The sequence below is a fragment of the Vombatus ursinus genome, unplaced genomic scaffold (assembly GCF_900497805.2).
Source record: "Vombatus ursinus unplaced genomic scaffold, bare-nosed wombat genome assembly UNPS02004268.1, whole genome shotgun sequence".
Lineage (NCBI taxonomy): Eukaryota > Metazoa > Chordata > Mammalia > Diprotodontia > Vombatidae > Vombatus > Vombatus ursinus.
This window is the reverse complement of record NW_020944046.1, coordinates 434,587-451,053: the sequence shown is the minus strand read 5'-3', so window position 1 is coordinate 451,053 and position 16,467 is coordinate 434,587. Positions and strand designations below refer to the sequence as shown.

Sequence of the window (16,467 nt, the reverse complement as noted above, 5' to 3'; positions counted from 1 at the left end):
TCTCTCCTCTCTCTCTTGCCCTCACTCTCTCTCCTCTCTTTCTCTCTCCTCTCTTTTTCTCTTTCCTCTCTCCTCTCTCCCTCTCTCTTCTCTCTCTCTGCTTTTTCTCCCCTCTCTCTCTTGCCCTTGCTCTCTCTCCTGTCCTTCTCACTCTACTCTCTTTCTCTCTCTCTTCTCTCTCTTGCCCTCACTCTCTCTCCTCTCATTCTCTCTCTTCTTTCTCTCCTCTTTCTCTCTCTCCTCTCTCTCTCTTGCTCTCCTCTCTTTCTCTGTCTCCTCTTCTTCTCTCTACTCTCTTTCTCCCCTCTTTCTCTCTCTCTCTTTCTCTGCTCTCTCTCTCTCCTCTCTCTCCTCTCCTCTCTCGCCATCTCTCCTCTCTCTCTGTCTCTGTCTCTCTCTTCTCTGCCTCTCTCCCTTTCTCTGAAGATAGACAGAGCAACTCAAACTGGCCATTAACCAAAGTCAGAAGAAAGCTATGGAATATTGAGAGGAAAGGGGTATGACTTGTTGGCGTTGGTTGGAGCGTGATCTCACACTGCGAGTAACTGCCTCCTCCTTCAGGATTCAGTTGTCAGAATCCCAAGCTGATAGGGGCACCAAGGTCATCTGGACAACCCTCATTCAGTCAGTCAGTATACAATCATCACGTGCCTACTGTATTCCAGGCACCATACCCAACACTCAGAATACAAAGATAGGACACAGGTCCCACACTCTTAAGATTATAATCTAATGGGGAGAAAATAAATAAAAATAACTATGCTCCAGGGAATAATGAGAGAAGAGCACAGGAGAGCTATAGGTAAAGAGTTGTGAGAAATTTGAGGAGAGTGAGATCATTTTCATTGGGGGGGAAGATCAGGGAAGGTTTCATGGAGAACATGGCATCTGAGGCAGTTAGGTAGCCCAGTACTTGGAGTCAGGAAAACCTGAGTTCAAATCATGAGTTGGATACTTACTAGCTGTATGACCCTGGGCAAGACACTTCACCTCTGCCTGCCTAAGTTTCCTCTTCTGTCAAATGAGGGGGTTAGACCCAGTAGCCTCTAAAGTTCCTTCTAACTGTATGACCCTATGATGTGAGCACTAAAGGATATGGTACTCCTGAGAAGTTACCCACTTAGCCTCTGCTTGAACACCCCCAGAGATGAGAAACTCACTAGCTTTCAAGGAAGCCAGTTGCCTTGCCGAACAGCTCTGATTGTTAGAAAGCACTTCCCTCTATTGAGGCCTTCTGCCAAAGACTTTAAGATTTTCAGTAGCAAAGGCTCTCTGGGGTTTGCTAAAGGGATGCCACCAATACTCTCACCCCACACCTCCAGCCTCTGAATACCTTGAGAACAAGGGGCTTCCCCTCTAGGCCTCAATGTTGACTTCTCCAAGGCTTGTAGAAATGGTGGCCAAACACCTGTACCCACAATGTGTTATAGCCTTACTATAAGGTGGAAGGGGCAAAGGGCTTGAGGTCCCCCTTGCCAAGGGACTACAACTAGGTGGCGGATTTGTGACATTTTCTCCAATGATGGAGCAAACCAGATGCATTACTGAGAAGAGATGGCCACTCTCTGCTTCTGCATGAGGCCCAGAAGAAGTATGCATGTGTGGGGATGGGGGTGGGGGATGGATGAAGGAAAGGATGGGGAGGGGGAGGGCTAGATTAGCATTGAGCTGACAAGTCCTACAGTTCATCCAAAGTTAAGTGTGCATCTGCAGCTATTTTGGGTAATAATTAAGATAGACCCGCCTATCACAAGACAGACATTGTCTCCCTTAGCGACAGGAACCCTGCCAGACTGTAGATGGGTGGGCTTGAAGAGGCCGGGGTAAGGAATGGGAAGGGAGTTCCAAGTCAGGAACAGGCATGAGAATGGTCCACAGGAGGACCCCACAGTGGAAACTATACTCATGTGAGGATTGGGCCCAAAGAGGGACTTAGGAGGACTGACGATAGGATGGCTGCCTCCAGTCATGTGAAAGAGAGCTCGAGCTTATTCCGCTGGGCCCCAGAAGGCAAATCTAGGAGGAATGACTGGGAGTTCCCTGAGGGCAAGGACATACACATGTCCATTGCACATGAAAAGGGCATAATACGTATTTGTCAGATTGAAGTTGTAGTTGTTCAGTCATTTTTTTAGTTGTATCCAACTCTTCATGACCCTCTTTGGGGTTTTCTTGGCAAAGATACTGAAGTGGTTTGCCATTTCCTTCCCCAGCTCATTTTACAGATGAGGAAACTGAGGCGAACAGGGTTAAGTGACTTGCCCGGGGTCACACAGCTAAGTAAGTGTCTGAGGCTAGATTTGAACTCAGGTCTTCCTAACTCCAGGCCCAGTGTTCTATCCACTGCAGCACCACCTAACTGCCCTTGAATGGAAGTTGCAGAAAGGTAAATTTAGGCTTGATATGGGGAAAACCTTTCTGACAGTTTTCTAAGTGTGGAACGGGCTGGCGCAGGGTATCCTGGCTTCCCAGTCACTAGCCATCTCTAAGTTCAGGTTCAGCGACCAATTGTTGGGTGTGTTGTAGTGGGGGTTCTTGTTCAGGTGCCAAATCTGAGGCTCTGTAATTGTGTACCTTGGTATACAATGGAGACAATGGGTGTTCCCGTCCAGAACCCAGAGGGAGGTCTGGCAAATGAATGTGGGTGCTGTTACTTGGCATTGTCCAAGATCCCCTTCCCTCCGCCCGCTCAGCAGATTTCCACCTCCCTGGCTGATTGAGACCGGAGAGTGGCAGGGGAGGGGTGAGGAGAGTGGTGCAGACACACAAGGTTCCTCATGGGAAGGGGGAGGAATTGGGGGAAGATCTGGGCATTCAGGGCCATCCTTTGGGCCCAAGCCCCCACCCCCAGCCTTTTCTCCTGCAGTATTTCTTCCCATAAGTCATGCTTTCAGCATTTAGAGGCTGGCAGCTGCAAGGTCTGGTTGCTAGGCAACCACTTTCCTAGTACAAAGAGCCCTCCCTCAGCTGGAAGGCCAGGCCTGTCCCGTGGAACAGCTGGGCGGATGCTGTCTTTGTCTTGCTCTTGTCTTGGCTAATCACAGGGCGCCAAATCCAAGTCAAACTTCTTTGAAAAATAGGAACAATCCTAGTCAGCCACAGCTGTCTAGCTGAAATCTGAAAACCTTGCCATCATTCTGGGGCCATTTTGAGACCAAGTAGTGAGGTTCAAGGGCTGGCAGAGGCTGAGCGAACAGAGGCAGAGGGCCTGTCCCCCCTCAAGTGCCCCCTCCACTTCTGCCAGAGTACATTGAAAACCACGAGCTTGGAAATGAGCGTTAGAAGGTCCCGTGGGATGGTCTACTTCTTGCATTCACTGCCTGAAAGGGCAATTTGTTGTTGTCGAGTTGTTTCAGTGTGTCCAACTCTTTGTGATCCTATTTGGAGTTTTCTTGGCAAAGATACCGAAGTGGTTTGCCATTTCCTTCTCCAGCTCATTTTATAGATGAGGAAACTGAGGCAAACAGGGTGAAGTGACTTGCCCAGGGTCCCACCAGCTAGTGTCTGAGGCTGGATTTGAACTCAGGTCTTTCTGACTCCAGGACCAGCACTCTATCCACTACAGCACCACCTAGCTGCCCCTCAAAGGGCAATGCTCAAACCTAAAGTCTCGGGATCTGAGCCCTTAATGCCCACCAGACTCAGACACCTTGACCTCCCTGTCTAAATGTGGCTCTGTGGAAACTCACGTCATCCAGCTCTCTGAGGTAGGGCCCATCTCAACTAAATCTTCAGGTGAGTCACCTAGACATGAATCAAAGCTCTCCTCAATGAGGGCACCAGTAGGATCCAAACAGGCTGTTGTAAGCCATATTCAGCAATAGACTGGCTGATTCTTCACCATTTTGCAACCTCCTGAAAACAGAAGCAAATGGGACATGTCATTATGCTGGTTTGTTGATTATGAAAGAGCTTTCGAGTCTCCAGAGCAGAATTGTGCCTTCAAAGCCCTTTTCCCATGAGGCGTCTCTCCTGTATACACCATTGAATGATAGATACATAACAACTGAGAGAACCCTATTTGATATGGATTAATTAACGTGATCACAGAAGGCTCAGATAGCTCACCTGAGTCCATCAGCCAACAGAGCACCAAGTGTGAAGGAAATTTCCTGCCGATATGTGAATAAGCCCTTATTTTGAGAGCATTCTAGGGCTTTAGGCCATTGGACAAAAGGCAACATTTTGTGACTGATTGACAGAGCCACACGGCCTTCTGGGCCCGTATGTAAAAACGGCAGTCTGTCAAGCCACAGTGAAGCAGGCCAGTGGTGGAAGAGATGAGGATTCCAGAGTAGGATCCAGGCTTCTGAGAGGGAATCACTCTTGGGAGAAGGAGAGTTTCTGTCTCTCTCCTCTCCCACCTCCCCCCCACCCACCATTAACAATGTCGTCAGAGAGGCTGGACCAGTAGGAGACAGGGCAGCCAGTCAGGAGCAGAGTGATACGAGTGAAGAGAAATGCATGGAGAAACACAGCCGCCTGAGGAGTAAGGCACCTACAAGGCGCACGATGACCCCTCATACCACAGAAGAATGCCAGAGAGGGACTCCAGAAAGGACTTCGAGGCCATGAAGTGGCGCAAGTTGCGTACTGCTTTGCTTCACATGCATGCCTCACTGCTGTTGCATTCTGGGTTTGAGCCTCCTCTTCCCTGGGAGCCATGCATATTTGTGGGAGAGTGTGTCCTAGGCTTTTTTGGGGGAGGTGAGAAGCATGTTTGTACCAACCGTTCTTACTATGCTGTCTTAGTAAGTACTTTTTCTAAGAGCCGATTAGCTGGCTGGCTACTTGTTAATGGGAAGCATGTTAGTGGAGGCTTATGAGAAACAGTGCCAAAAACCCAGCCCCTCAGAGTTACCCCAGAACCCTTAGTGTTAGGAGTAGCAGGTACCCTTTCAGGGCTCAAACCATGAGTATGAATTCCAGTTGGGGAGTGGCCCCAGATGGGGTGCCACAAATGACCCTTTGATCAAAACATCAGATGAGATATAAAATAGGTGTTCACCAATGTAAAGGAGGAGAGCGAATGCAGAATCCAAGCTGGAGAGGGATTCTCTGTGGATGGTGAGGTTCTCCTTATGTTCCTGTTTGTGGATGACATTGTGCTCATTGGGTCAAGTCACAGAACATTGTTGAGCCTCCTGGAAGAGGTGTGTGACCTCTCAAAAAAATTTGGCCCAACCATCCACATAAGCAAGCCCAAGTAGATGAAGCAGAAGGGATTATGACATACATTTGGATGGACAATCTGGAAAGCTTGTCCATTAGTATGTGTCTCTGTGATAGACAGTACAGATGAACAATGAATTTGACCCACAGTCGAGTAGGATGAAAGCAGGCTGGCTTGCCTTCAGCAAATTGCAGGGCTCTTTTAATGACCCGCAAGCTTGCCATGGAAACAAAGGCCCATCTTTTTAATACCAAGATTCTGCCAGTGTTGCTATGTTGTAGTGAGTCAGAAAAATGGCAGTCTGAAAAAAACAAACATGAATGTCATGTAAAGGGACAAGGATAGCAGACAGGTAGCCAGAGTGCTTCAGAGGTAGTCTCATGATAGCAGGAAAAGGACAACAAGGAAAACCTCTAACACATTGGGTAGACCCCCTCACCCTCGTGGTGAACTTATGAGAGGCCATAGACAACAGTTCCACAGAATGGGCAGGTAGAGATGGGTGGCAATCTACATCACTGAAGGGAATTTCTAATTAGTGAGATCCACATTGGTGCCCACACTGGTTTACAAAAGTTCAGGGCTGTGTGATGTCACCAAAAGGAAAGGTGAGGCCACATCCTTTTACGTCCAGTACCCTCTTGCAGCTCTGAGATAATATCTGTTCTTCAGTTCAAAATTGAAGTGGTAGGTTGGCATGAAAAGACCAAAGACCTAGGACTCTGAGAATCTGGGAAAGAACAACAGAGCGTGGCAAAAGGAGTACCGAAGTGAGGAAATTGGAGTCCTGTCTCTGTCTTACTGTGTGACCTTCGACAACCTTACCTCCATTATCCGCGTGACACACGCACGTATACAAACATATACACACGTGTACACATGCATACACACACACGACCTGGCCTTATTTCCTTCCCCCTCTGTAAAATGAGGGGGTTGAAACTGATGATCTCTGAGGAGCACCTGAGTCAGCTCTTCTTTGTTTCTCTGGTCACAGTGTGGAGACGCCTGTGGTTGGCTGGCCATTTGGAAGGCCAGAGAGGTCTCCATTTCTACTCACTGCCAAAGAACTCTCTGAAGCTGGCTTTGGTCTGTGTCTTCATTCCCTTCTCGATAGACTCTTATGTGCCTGCTTCACTGGCCCCTCATTCCCCTTCCCTGGCTGTGTACAGGCAGGCCCTAGCGGCTATCACCAGAAGCCAATGAAGGCCCTTTCTGGCCTCCCTGGTGAGGATTCTGCAGAGGCCCTCCTGGGATCTAGTCTCCCAGGCTGCTGAATAGCCACTACTACTTGATGTTCTACCACAGAGCCCGTTGAGGCCTTTGCTGGCCAATGGGCTGAGTATGGACCTCAGAGACTCATTAGATTTCGAGTTGGAAGGGACTTCAACAGAATTTATCTATTCCAGCCCCCTCATTTGACAGAAGAGGAAAATAAGGTCTAGAGAGGGCAAGGGACTTGCCCAAGGTCACACAGTGAGAGAGTTGGGATTTGAATCTGGGGCTTCAGACTTCTTCCACTACACTATACTGCCTCTCCCATCCAGTGGAAGGATTAGATTTCAAACCAGCATCTGCCTCCAGTCTTGAAGCTTCCTTAGAAGCCTGATACGCTTCTAGTCCTGCCCCCCAAAATTTCTGTAGTTTCCAAAAGATGGATGATTCTCCCCACTCGCCTCGCCCCCACCCCACCCTGCACTCCACCCAGTTCTACTGGGTCTGCCTACAGCCAGAATGTTAGAAGCACTTGATTCTTTGTGCCTACAGGGAATGGTCCTCAGCCTCCACTGGCTGCCTGCCTAGTCAGGAGACTAGTTTACCACACAGAGGCACTGTCCGTGGTGCTGAACATAGCTAGTCTATCAAGGTAGTATCAGGGAAAGCAAGGGAAGGAATTAAACCCAGGTCCTGCCGCCAGGAAGCCCTTTGCTTGTGGTGTTTTTCACTAGGCAAAGGAAGGAGAAAGGAGGAAGGTTAGGGAGCCGGGGAGAAGTCAGGCAGGTAGGCTAATGAATCTGATAAACAAATGATGGAATTGTTCAAAATGGCCGTTGCAGCGGGGTTGACTATAGCCCGGCACCTTCCTGAATTACTTTTTAGGATCATGTCATAGGATCTAGGACTTTGAGCTGAAAAGAACCATATGGACCATCAAATCCAAGCCCCTCATTTTATGTAACCAGAAATACGAGATGAGACCTAGCCTCTGCTCTATAATCCTGGGGCAGTCAATGCCACTGAGCTAGGTCTCCCCCCATGCAGCTGTCTGCGGGATGGGCTTAGGGAGCCTAGGAGGCTAGGACTGGTCCCTAGCTTAGAAGAAAACAAGATGGATAACTGGGTTGGGGGGGAGGGGAGGGTGAGGAGAGAATTCCCGAAACTAGGGCATTTGTCTTCTTTTGGTTTGGGTCTTCTGAGCATCCAGGAACTCTCTGACTTTTGGGCCTAGTTCTGTCTAGCCTAGAGCCAGATGCTATGCTTTTTCATCTCAGAGTCTCAGTTTCCCTCTTTGTAAAATGATAGAACATGGCCGACTATTTTCCGTAGGACCATGCAGAGAGTACCGACTTATCCGCTCTCTGGGGGTGAATGGAAACTGAACCCAGAGCATGCTGCGCTGTATGCACCCCAAGACCAGCGCTCAATAACAGTGGACCAGGATCAGTGGCAGCCAGGGACAGTAACTCCTGGGCGGGTGGCCAGTGGGACACTGATCTCCCCAAAGGCAGACCCATTTCCTAAATTGCACCTTCTGCCTCCCTCCCTTTGATAGGCTTCCTCAGCAGCACAGATGCCTCTTGAGATAAAGTGCCAGCTATTTTCCCATAGAAGCTTAAGGGGCCCTGGTAGCCTTTCCTGGGCCTGAGATTCCAGAGGAGGCCCCTGAACCATCCCCTGCCCTGACCACCTTTCCCAAGCTCTGCAGGGGCCAGATTGTTGCCTTGGAAGTAGCTCTCTCAGCATTTAAGAAGTGCTTCACACAATGGCTATGGCCAGACGATTCTGTAGGGCTTTGCTCCCTCTGGGACAGCTAGATGGCACAGTGGAGAAAGTGCCAGCCCAGGAATCAGGAGAACCTGGGTTCACATGTGGTCTCAGACACTTCCTAGCCGTGTGACTCTGGGCAAGTCACTTCACTCTGTCTCCCTCAGTTTCCTCATCTGTAATATGAGCTGGAGAAGGCAATGGCAAACCACTCCGGGATCTTTGCCAAGAAAACCCCAAATGGGTCACAAGGAGTTGGATATGACTGAAATGACTAAATGCCAACAGCTGCTCCCTGTGATGGGGGACTGGGCCAGTCCATCCATGCAGGGCTAGCCTGCTGCCCTGCTGAGGATGGGTTGCTCTTCCACTCCAGTCAGCTGGCACCACAACCCATTGTGGGAAAGGCCATCTGACTGTCAGGCACCTGCCCCCCAACCCCAGGTAAACCAAGTCTGGCCTGGCCTGGCTTGTGGAGGACTAACAGTGACCCAAGAGCTCAAAGGGGCTTTTCATGCCGGGGTGGGCACATTGGCCTCTTTCAATGGGATTGTGGCTAAGGAGGAGGCAGAATGAATGGACGTAGTTAGAGGCTCAGGCCCTGACCAGTCCTGGGACTCTGTTGAGATGCCAATCAGGCCACTCCATGCTGTTGCTGCTGCTGCTGCCGCCATCTCAGCCACCGCCCGCCACCGATGAGCTCACCCAGTTAGCTGTCGTCAGATTCTTTGTCTGAGACACTGCAGTGCTCAGCCGCAGAGCAGGGAGGGGGGAGGGGGCTGGGCCTGGCTGACGCAGGATGCTACCCGTGTGGAGGGGAACATCACCATAGCGAATGAGCGACTGCATTCGCCGGTCTTTCCTGGGAGGATAAAGAAAGGGGGAAATGATCAGCCCCCCAATCCCCAACTTCTGGCAAAGGACAATAGTAGCGTGTGTGTGTGTGTGTGTGTGTGTGTGTGTGTGTGTGTGTGCGCACGCGCGCGCACGCGCGCACACGCGTGCTGTGGCTGAAGAAGGCAGCAGTTGGTGTGCCTGTGGGATATTGGAGGTCAGGGCTTTCAGTGTCTTGCATCCAAGAGTATTGCCCAGGTCAATTCCACAATGCTCTCCATACACCCCTGTGTACATGGCCCAGTGCTGGGCTGGACTGGATGTGGGTGGGGGTGGAGGAGTTGGGGAAGGGGGAAGGCATGGGTAGGACTATTTTTTGCCTTTCTTTGTGTCCCCAGAACTCAGCACCTTGCCTGGCACATAGGAGGCACTTAATGACTGAGTGGTCCAATCCCCTCATTTTACATAGGAGAAAATTAAGGCCCAGAGAGGGGAAATGATTTGTCCAAGGTTCCCTAGGTAGGAAGTAGCAAAGTTGGGAATCACCCCCAAGTGCTCTGCCTCCAAATGCAGCAGTGCCCTGCCTACTTTACCCTGATGGTGCCCTGACAAGGCTCTAGCTGAAGATTTTGTTAGAGCTGGCTTTTCCAAGTGGCTAGAGGGCCCACTGGGGCTTCCCAAAGAGCCCAGGGCATCCCAGAAGCAGGATTCGGAGCCTAGCCGACAATGGCTCTAGCATGCTAGGTCATGGGATGACTGGCCAGGCAAGGCCCAATATTAAGAGGCAAGCAGGGCTTTGGGATTGGAGACAGTCAGGCTAAGGGTTAGGAACCCTATCACTGCTCCCAGGTCAGTGTGGGGCAGGAGTCTGGCAACTAGGTGGGCAGGACAGAGGCCAGGGTATCTAAGGATACAGATGGTTGAAAGGTCAGCCAACACCAGTCTTGCCTGGAATCCTATTTGGCTGGAGCATAGACTGGGAAAGGGAATAGTGGCAGATAAGGCTGGAAAGACTGCTTGGGTAAAGATACAGAGGGTCCTAAATACCAGGCCAAAGTGAGAGGCAAAGCTTCCAGGGTTAGGGAGGTGACAATGTCACTGTCCTCTGCCTCATCAGATCACATCTGAAGTATCAGGCTCAGATCTGGGGCCACATTTTAAGAAACTGGAGAATATCTGGGGAGGGCAACCAGGAGGGCCTTGAGTCCAGGCCACATGAGAATCAGTTGAAGAAATGATGGATTTATAGCCTGGAGAAGAGAAGACTCAGGGAGAACCAGAGAACTGTCTTCAGGTTGCTGGATTGGGAGGCAGAGGACCCACGTTCCAATCCCGAGGCTCTACACTTGCTAGCTATGGGACCTTCCCCTCCACAGCCCTCATTGTCCCCCTCTGTAAAATTAAGAGACTGGACTAGAATCCTCTAAGGTCCCTTCCAGCTCTCAATCCCTAAATCCTAGGGATTAATTCTCCAAATATCTAATGAGTCAGTCATTTAGAAATGGCCCAATCCAGCGCCCATGGCCGAGGCTGTGGGGTGTATCACTAATTAGTTGGAAAGAGGGTAGAATAGCTGTTTTTTTCATCTTAAAGAAGGGCTTGCGTGTGAGCAATAGCTAAGCCAGGGGGCTGGAGGAAAGTCCCTTTGGAATTTAGTTGACATATGGTCAAAGAAATGTCATCTCCCATTTGCACCAGAACCTTACGGTGGCACATGTGATGGCCAAAAGAGAACTGAAAACAAACTCCCCGTGGCCCAAGCTAGATCCCATGGCAGGGCCCAATCATGGAGTAGGAAGAGGCCTCCCAGGTCATACGTGCACCCCAGCAGGGTACACAGAGGTCAGGTGTAGGCTAACATGTACTCCAACAGGGATGCCCTCCTTAACATCCTGGCCGGGGGTGGGGGATGTCCAGCCAGCCATGGGGGGCTCACTCTCTCCCGAGGCAGCCAATCCTATTCAGCAAAGCTCTGATTGCTGGGAAGCTGCCCTCATCTGCAGCTCAAGTCTGCCTCTGGAAAACCCATTCTCATTCCCTTTGGCCCTTGTGCCTGAGAAGGGAGGGGAGGAGAGGGAAGTGAGCAAAACCAGCCTGGTCTCTCTCCCCCATGACAATCCTTCGTGTATTGGAGGACAGTGGTGGTGTTCACACACACACACACACACACACACACACCACACCACACCACACCACACGTTAGTTGTCTTCAGATATTTACAGGACTATGATGGGGGAAAGGGATTAACCCTTCTCTGTTTGGCCCAATGGACTTCGAACACAATAGGAATCGGAAGTGTGATGTGGCAGCAGCATCGAGAGAGGCCGAGTGCCCAGAAGATGGTAGGGGACGGTCCCACTGTCCTCTGCCCTGGCCAGACCTCATTTGGAGTGTCAGCAGGCCTGAGCACATTTGAGGAAGGAGTGTATCCCAAAGAAGCCAATTGGGCTGGAAGAGGCCTGGAGAGCACAGGAAGTTGGAGGAACTGGGCGTGTTGAGCCTGGAGAAGGGCTGGCATGTACAAGAGGGATTAGGCTTCGGCGGGCAGGACTCGGAAGAGTGAGTGGCACTTGCAGAGGGGCGGATTTTGGCTTCTAAATAAGGAAGAGCTTACTAGCAATTCAAGCCTCCCTAAAGGGGAATGGGCTGCCTTGGGGGGCGGGGATACCCCCTCACTAGAGGGCTGGAGGAAGAGGTGGAATCCCCACATGCCAGCTAGCTTGTTAAGCTCATTCCCTGGGCTGTCACCCCACCACACATTAGCATGTCTGCTCCCTCCATGCCTTCCCCAGAGCTACCAATCCCATAACCAGAGGAGGGAAGGAGGGGAGGAGGGGAGAGGGCGAAGGGACCACTGGGGCATTGTCTTCACCGTTGCTGCTGGGATAGCTATCGATGCAACCTTCCCAGGACTTCCAGTAAGCTCAGGTTCAAGCATCTGCAGTGAGTGGGAGGGGAGGAGAGGCAAGAAGTCTGCAATATTTTGTCGAACCCCAATCCATTCACAGAGAAACTGAGGCTCCGAGAGCTTAAGTGATTTGCCCAAGGTTACATGGATGGTAACAGGCCTGGCCTCGAAGCCAGGTTTTCTGACCCAAGATCAATGTTCTTTCCATGCCACATTTCCCTCATACCGGCGTCTCGAGGAGCCTGGGGCAATGAGATACAGCTGGCCCTCCTAGGATTCTGTGGGAGCCACCCAAGCCTCAAGCTAAGCTCTCCCTCCTCCCTAGCTGAGTAGCCTGGAATGGAGACACATGGAAGGTTTGAGGGACCTTTGAGATTACCTAGTCTAATTACCTCATCTTACAGACAGGGAAACTAAGGCCTAGAGAAGACAAAGGACTTGCTCAAAGTCCCACAGCAAGCAGCCACCCCTAAGTCCCAATAGCCACAAGAGGCAGCACACTGCAACGAGTGTGAATGGTTCCCACTCCAACTGGCCACCTCACACACAGGTCAGGGTTGCGCGTGGCCCGTGGCCAATCTTGAAGACTAGCGATATCAGGAGAACCAGCAGAGTTTCTTCTCCCTCCCCTCCTATGATTAGTGAGCTGCCTGAACCCAGGCCTTGTCATGACCTGGGCTGTCCCTGCGGGCCAGGCAGAGCCTCCCCAGGCCTGTGGCAAAGCCACCTCCAAGGCTCTTGTAAGAGCACCTGAGTATTTTCTCTCTAGCCTTTGGGGAGTCAGGCTTGCCTGCCCTGTCCTGTCCATCCCTAACCACCATCATCCATTGTAGAAGCTGCTTCTCTATGACCCCCCCCACACACACACACACACATTGCAGCTGCTATCTCTGCCCTCGGGACCCAAGCAGAACAAGGCTATCCCCTCTTCCACGGCTAGCCCTTCAATGAATGACCTCTAGCCAGGATCCATGCCCCCTCCTCTGATCTTCTCTTCTCTGGGATCACCATTCCCAAATCCTTCAATGGTCTTGGATGGAATTGTTTGCCATCATCTTGTTGACTTTCCTCTGGATGCTTTCAGGTTTGTCGTTGTCCTTCCCTGAGTCGGCCCCCAGAGCTGACTACAGCGCCACGTCCAGATGTGCTCTGATGAGGGCAGCTGGTGGCGACATGCACGCTGCCCTCATTCTGGCCACTTGGATTTTCTCAATGCAACCACAGACCCTGCTCCCATTTTTTCTGGCTGCCATATTGCACCATTGACTCATGTGGAGCTAATGGTCTAGCTTATTTCACTAGCTCCAGAGCACAGTAGGCCTACGTTAGATTAACCGTGTCACTGTTGTGTGATTGCTGTTCTTAGTATTAGGATACATTGGATGGGGAATCAAGAGACCCTTCGAGTCTTGGTCTCTGCTTCCCTAGGCACATCCCTTCCACTCCTCTGGCTTCAGTTTCCTCCTTGGTAACATAAGGCTAGAGGTCCCTATCCTGCCTGTCCTCTCTGATGGGGCTATCAGGAAGAGGAAAAGGAGGGAATGGATGTAAATATATTTCATAGACTGTGAAATGTTTTGCAAACTATCAAGTATTATCTATGCAAGGGTCAAGGGTTCCTGGGGAGAAGGAAGCTCTCCAGGTGAGGGATGGTAGGGGGAAGATCAACTGGACAACTTTACTAGGCATTAATTTGGGAATACTGGGAACCATGGCGTCTTGCTATAGGGTTTAGGCCTGTGGTATTAGCGCCATCTTCTCCCACCCGGCCTCCTGCAGTGGAAGCCATCTGTGTGGTCGCCAGTGCAGTGACCAGCCTGGTTTCCTGTATGAAACCTCCAGAGTCAGGGTGAAGGCAGCAAGACACAATGGAAAGCATTCTGGGCATGGGCTCAGTAGAACTGGGTTTGAATCCCTGCTCTGCCACCTGCTACCTGTATTGAGCCAGTCCCTGACTCCTCTGGACCTCAGTTTCCCCCTCTGTAAATGAAAGGGAGTATACTCAGTGACCTCTTAGATTCTTGGATATGAGAACTATTATCTCCACTGGACAGATAAGGAAACTGAGGCTCAGAGGGGGCAAGTGATTTGCCCAGGGTCTGGCACCTAGAAAAGTAAAGTTAGCTGCTAATGCTCCCCTTACTCACATTTCCTTGTATTTTCTTCATATATATTTCATCTTTACTTCTACGTTTCTGTCAAGAGAAAGAAGCTCCTGCGGGGCAGAGATTGTTTCATTCATTGGCTTCACTCCCCCAGCATTAGCACAGTGCTTAATAAATGCTTGGTCATTGACTGGTTGGCTGATTGATAATCTGGAAGGCACCTACAGAGGCTAACCACATGGCGAGGGGCCTCAAGTCCTTGCCATCTGAGGAGCAGATGAAGGAACCGGGCACTTTTACCTTGGAAAGGGGAAGGCTTGGGGGAGGGACGAGCTAGGTGCCTTCCAGGATTTGAAGGGCCACCTGGAGGAGGAGGAGGGATTCGATTGTTCTGTTAGGCCCCAGGGGGCAGAGCCTGGAACAGTGGAGGCACAGGCAGATTTGGGCTGTGACTGTCAAGAGGGGCTGCCCCAAAGTGGGATGAGATGCCTCAGGAGGTCCTCAGACACGGGCCGAACAGCCGCCTGTCAGCCGCGTTGGCCTCTGAGGTCAGCTCGAAAATTCTGATTCTGTATCGTCTGTGAGCTGCAGGGGGCAGGCCGTGGGTATCACAGGTGTCCCACCACCAGAATCGCCAACAGATGTGTCTGCCTTCTCTCCAGGTGACCTGTCTCCACGATTTCTTTGGTGACGATGATGTGTTTATTGCCTGCGGTCCTGAAAAATTCCGCTACGCCCAGGATGACTTCTCCCTGGATGAGAATGGTGAGCATGGATGGCCCCTATGGCTTATAGTTCTTGTCATGCCTTTGTTTCTCTTTTGACCGCTTGAGATTTCTGCAGGCTCACTTGAGTGACAGAGCTTTGGAAGGATGCTGGGCTGTGGGGGAGGAAGGACATAAAGCTGGTGACCAAACCCATCTTACCCTCCCCACCCCGCCCACTCACTGCCATCAGCCGTGCCAACCTGCTGCATTCAGCCCCGCAACCTTCCCTCCCTGCCATTCCCCTCACTCCCTATACCTAACCACCAGGACTAGTCCATGCCCAGTTCTCCCAGGATGGCTATGGACCAGTGTCCTCTTTCCCAACTTCAACCAAGCAGAGGAGACCAAGGCTTCCTAGGGAGCTGGAAGGAAGGAAGCCGGGCCTAAACGTGAGCCTAGAAGGGGTCATAGGTGCACAAACTTAGAACTGGAACAGACCTCAGAGCCCATCTAGCCAAATCCCCTCATTTTACAGATGCAGAGAGAAGTGACTTGGCCAAGGTCACGCCATTGGTAAGTGATAGAGCTGGGACTCAAACCTAAGTCATCGCTTTTGGGAAGCATAGGGAAGATGCCAGAACAACAACAGGCAAGCAAGGCTGGCACTGCTCTACCATCTCTCTCCCATCTGCAGAGCTGGGGGTCATCATGATCGTACTCAATAAGAATAAATAAGAATAATGGCATTTCTAGAACTCTTTAAGGTTTGCAGAGCAATTTCCGTATATTCCCTTTTTCGATCTTTTGAATTTCAAAGGTGCCCTTCGCGGTGCCCTGTGGTACAGTGGAAAGAATGCTGGATTTGGAGTCAGAGAACCCGGGTTCACACCCCAGCTCCGCCACTTTCTAGTTGTGATGTTGGACAAGTTCCTTGTCACGTCTAGGCTTGGGCGAAGGGCTGCGACGCACCAGTGACTGGCTTACAGGAGCAAGGGGGAATCTTCCACATTGGACCCCACTAACTTGGCTGTTCTCCCCCCAGAGTGCCGAGTCATGAAGGGGGCCCCACCTGCCACCACAGGCACCAAGTCATCTCCCAAGACTCAAAAGAGCTCAGCAAAAAGTCCTGGCCCCGTGCGCAGGAGCAAGTCTCCGGCTGACTCAGGTAACGACCAAGATGGTAAGTGATTTTTCCTTCACTGTGCATGCTGACTCTGCCCACGGGGGGGTACCTTCTGCATGCCTGAGGGTGCATCGCCACTGGACACCAGATGTGCCTCCATGGTGCCAAAGCAACTGTATAACACAGTGACAAAACTCATTGAATACACTGTTCCCAAGACGAGAGGACGTGGCCCCAGGGTGCTTTGACGTACCCACTTGGGAAACCCAGCCTCTTCCACTCGGGTCATCATAATTACTACCAATTCTTCCCTTCTCTCCTCTCCTCTCCTCTCCTTCTCTTCTCTCCTCTCCTCTCTTCTTCTTCTCTCTCCTCTTCTTCTCTTTTCTTCTCTCTTCTCCTCTTCTCCTCTTCTCTCTTCTTCTCATCTCTCTTCTCTCCCCTCCTCTCTTCTTCTCGCCTCTCTTCTCTCCTCTCTTCTTCTCTCTTCTCTCCTCTCTCATCTCCTCTTCTCCTTTTCTCCCCTTTCCTCTCTCCCCTCTTCTTCTCTTCTCTTCTCTCTTCTCCTCTTCTCTCTTCTCCTCTTCTCTCTTCTCTTCTTCTCATCTCTCTTCTTCTCTCCCCTCCTCTC

General features: G+C 51.0%; 1 protein-coding gene across 2 annotated transcripts in view; it reads left to right on the top strand.

Moving 5' to 3' along the window:
- Window positions 1-16,467, top strand: part of DCX (doublecortin) — a 40,009-nt gene that overhangs the window by 16,316 nt on the left and 7,226 nt on the right. Inside the window, exons 3-4 of one of the 2 annotated variants that reach the window (XM_027877503.1) lie at window positions 14,669-14,771; window positions 15,756-15,878. In XM_027877503.1, coding sequence (XP_027733304.1) covers window positions 14,669-14,771; window positions 15,756-15,878 — 226 coding nt within the window. Of the gene's footprint in view, window positions 1-14,668; window positions 14,772-15,755; window positions 15,894-16,467 lie in introns of both variants that reach the window. The other variant, XM_027877495.1, reaches the window with a different exon arrangement.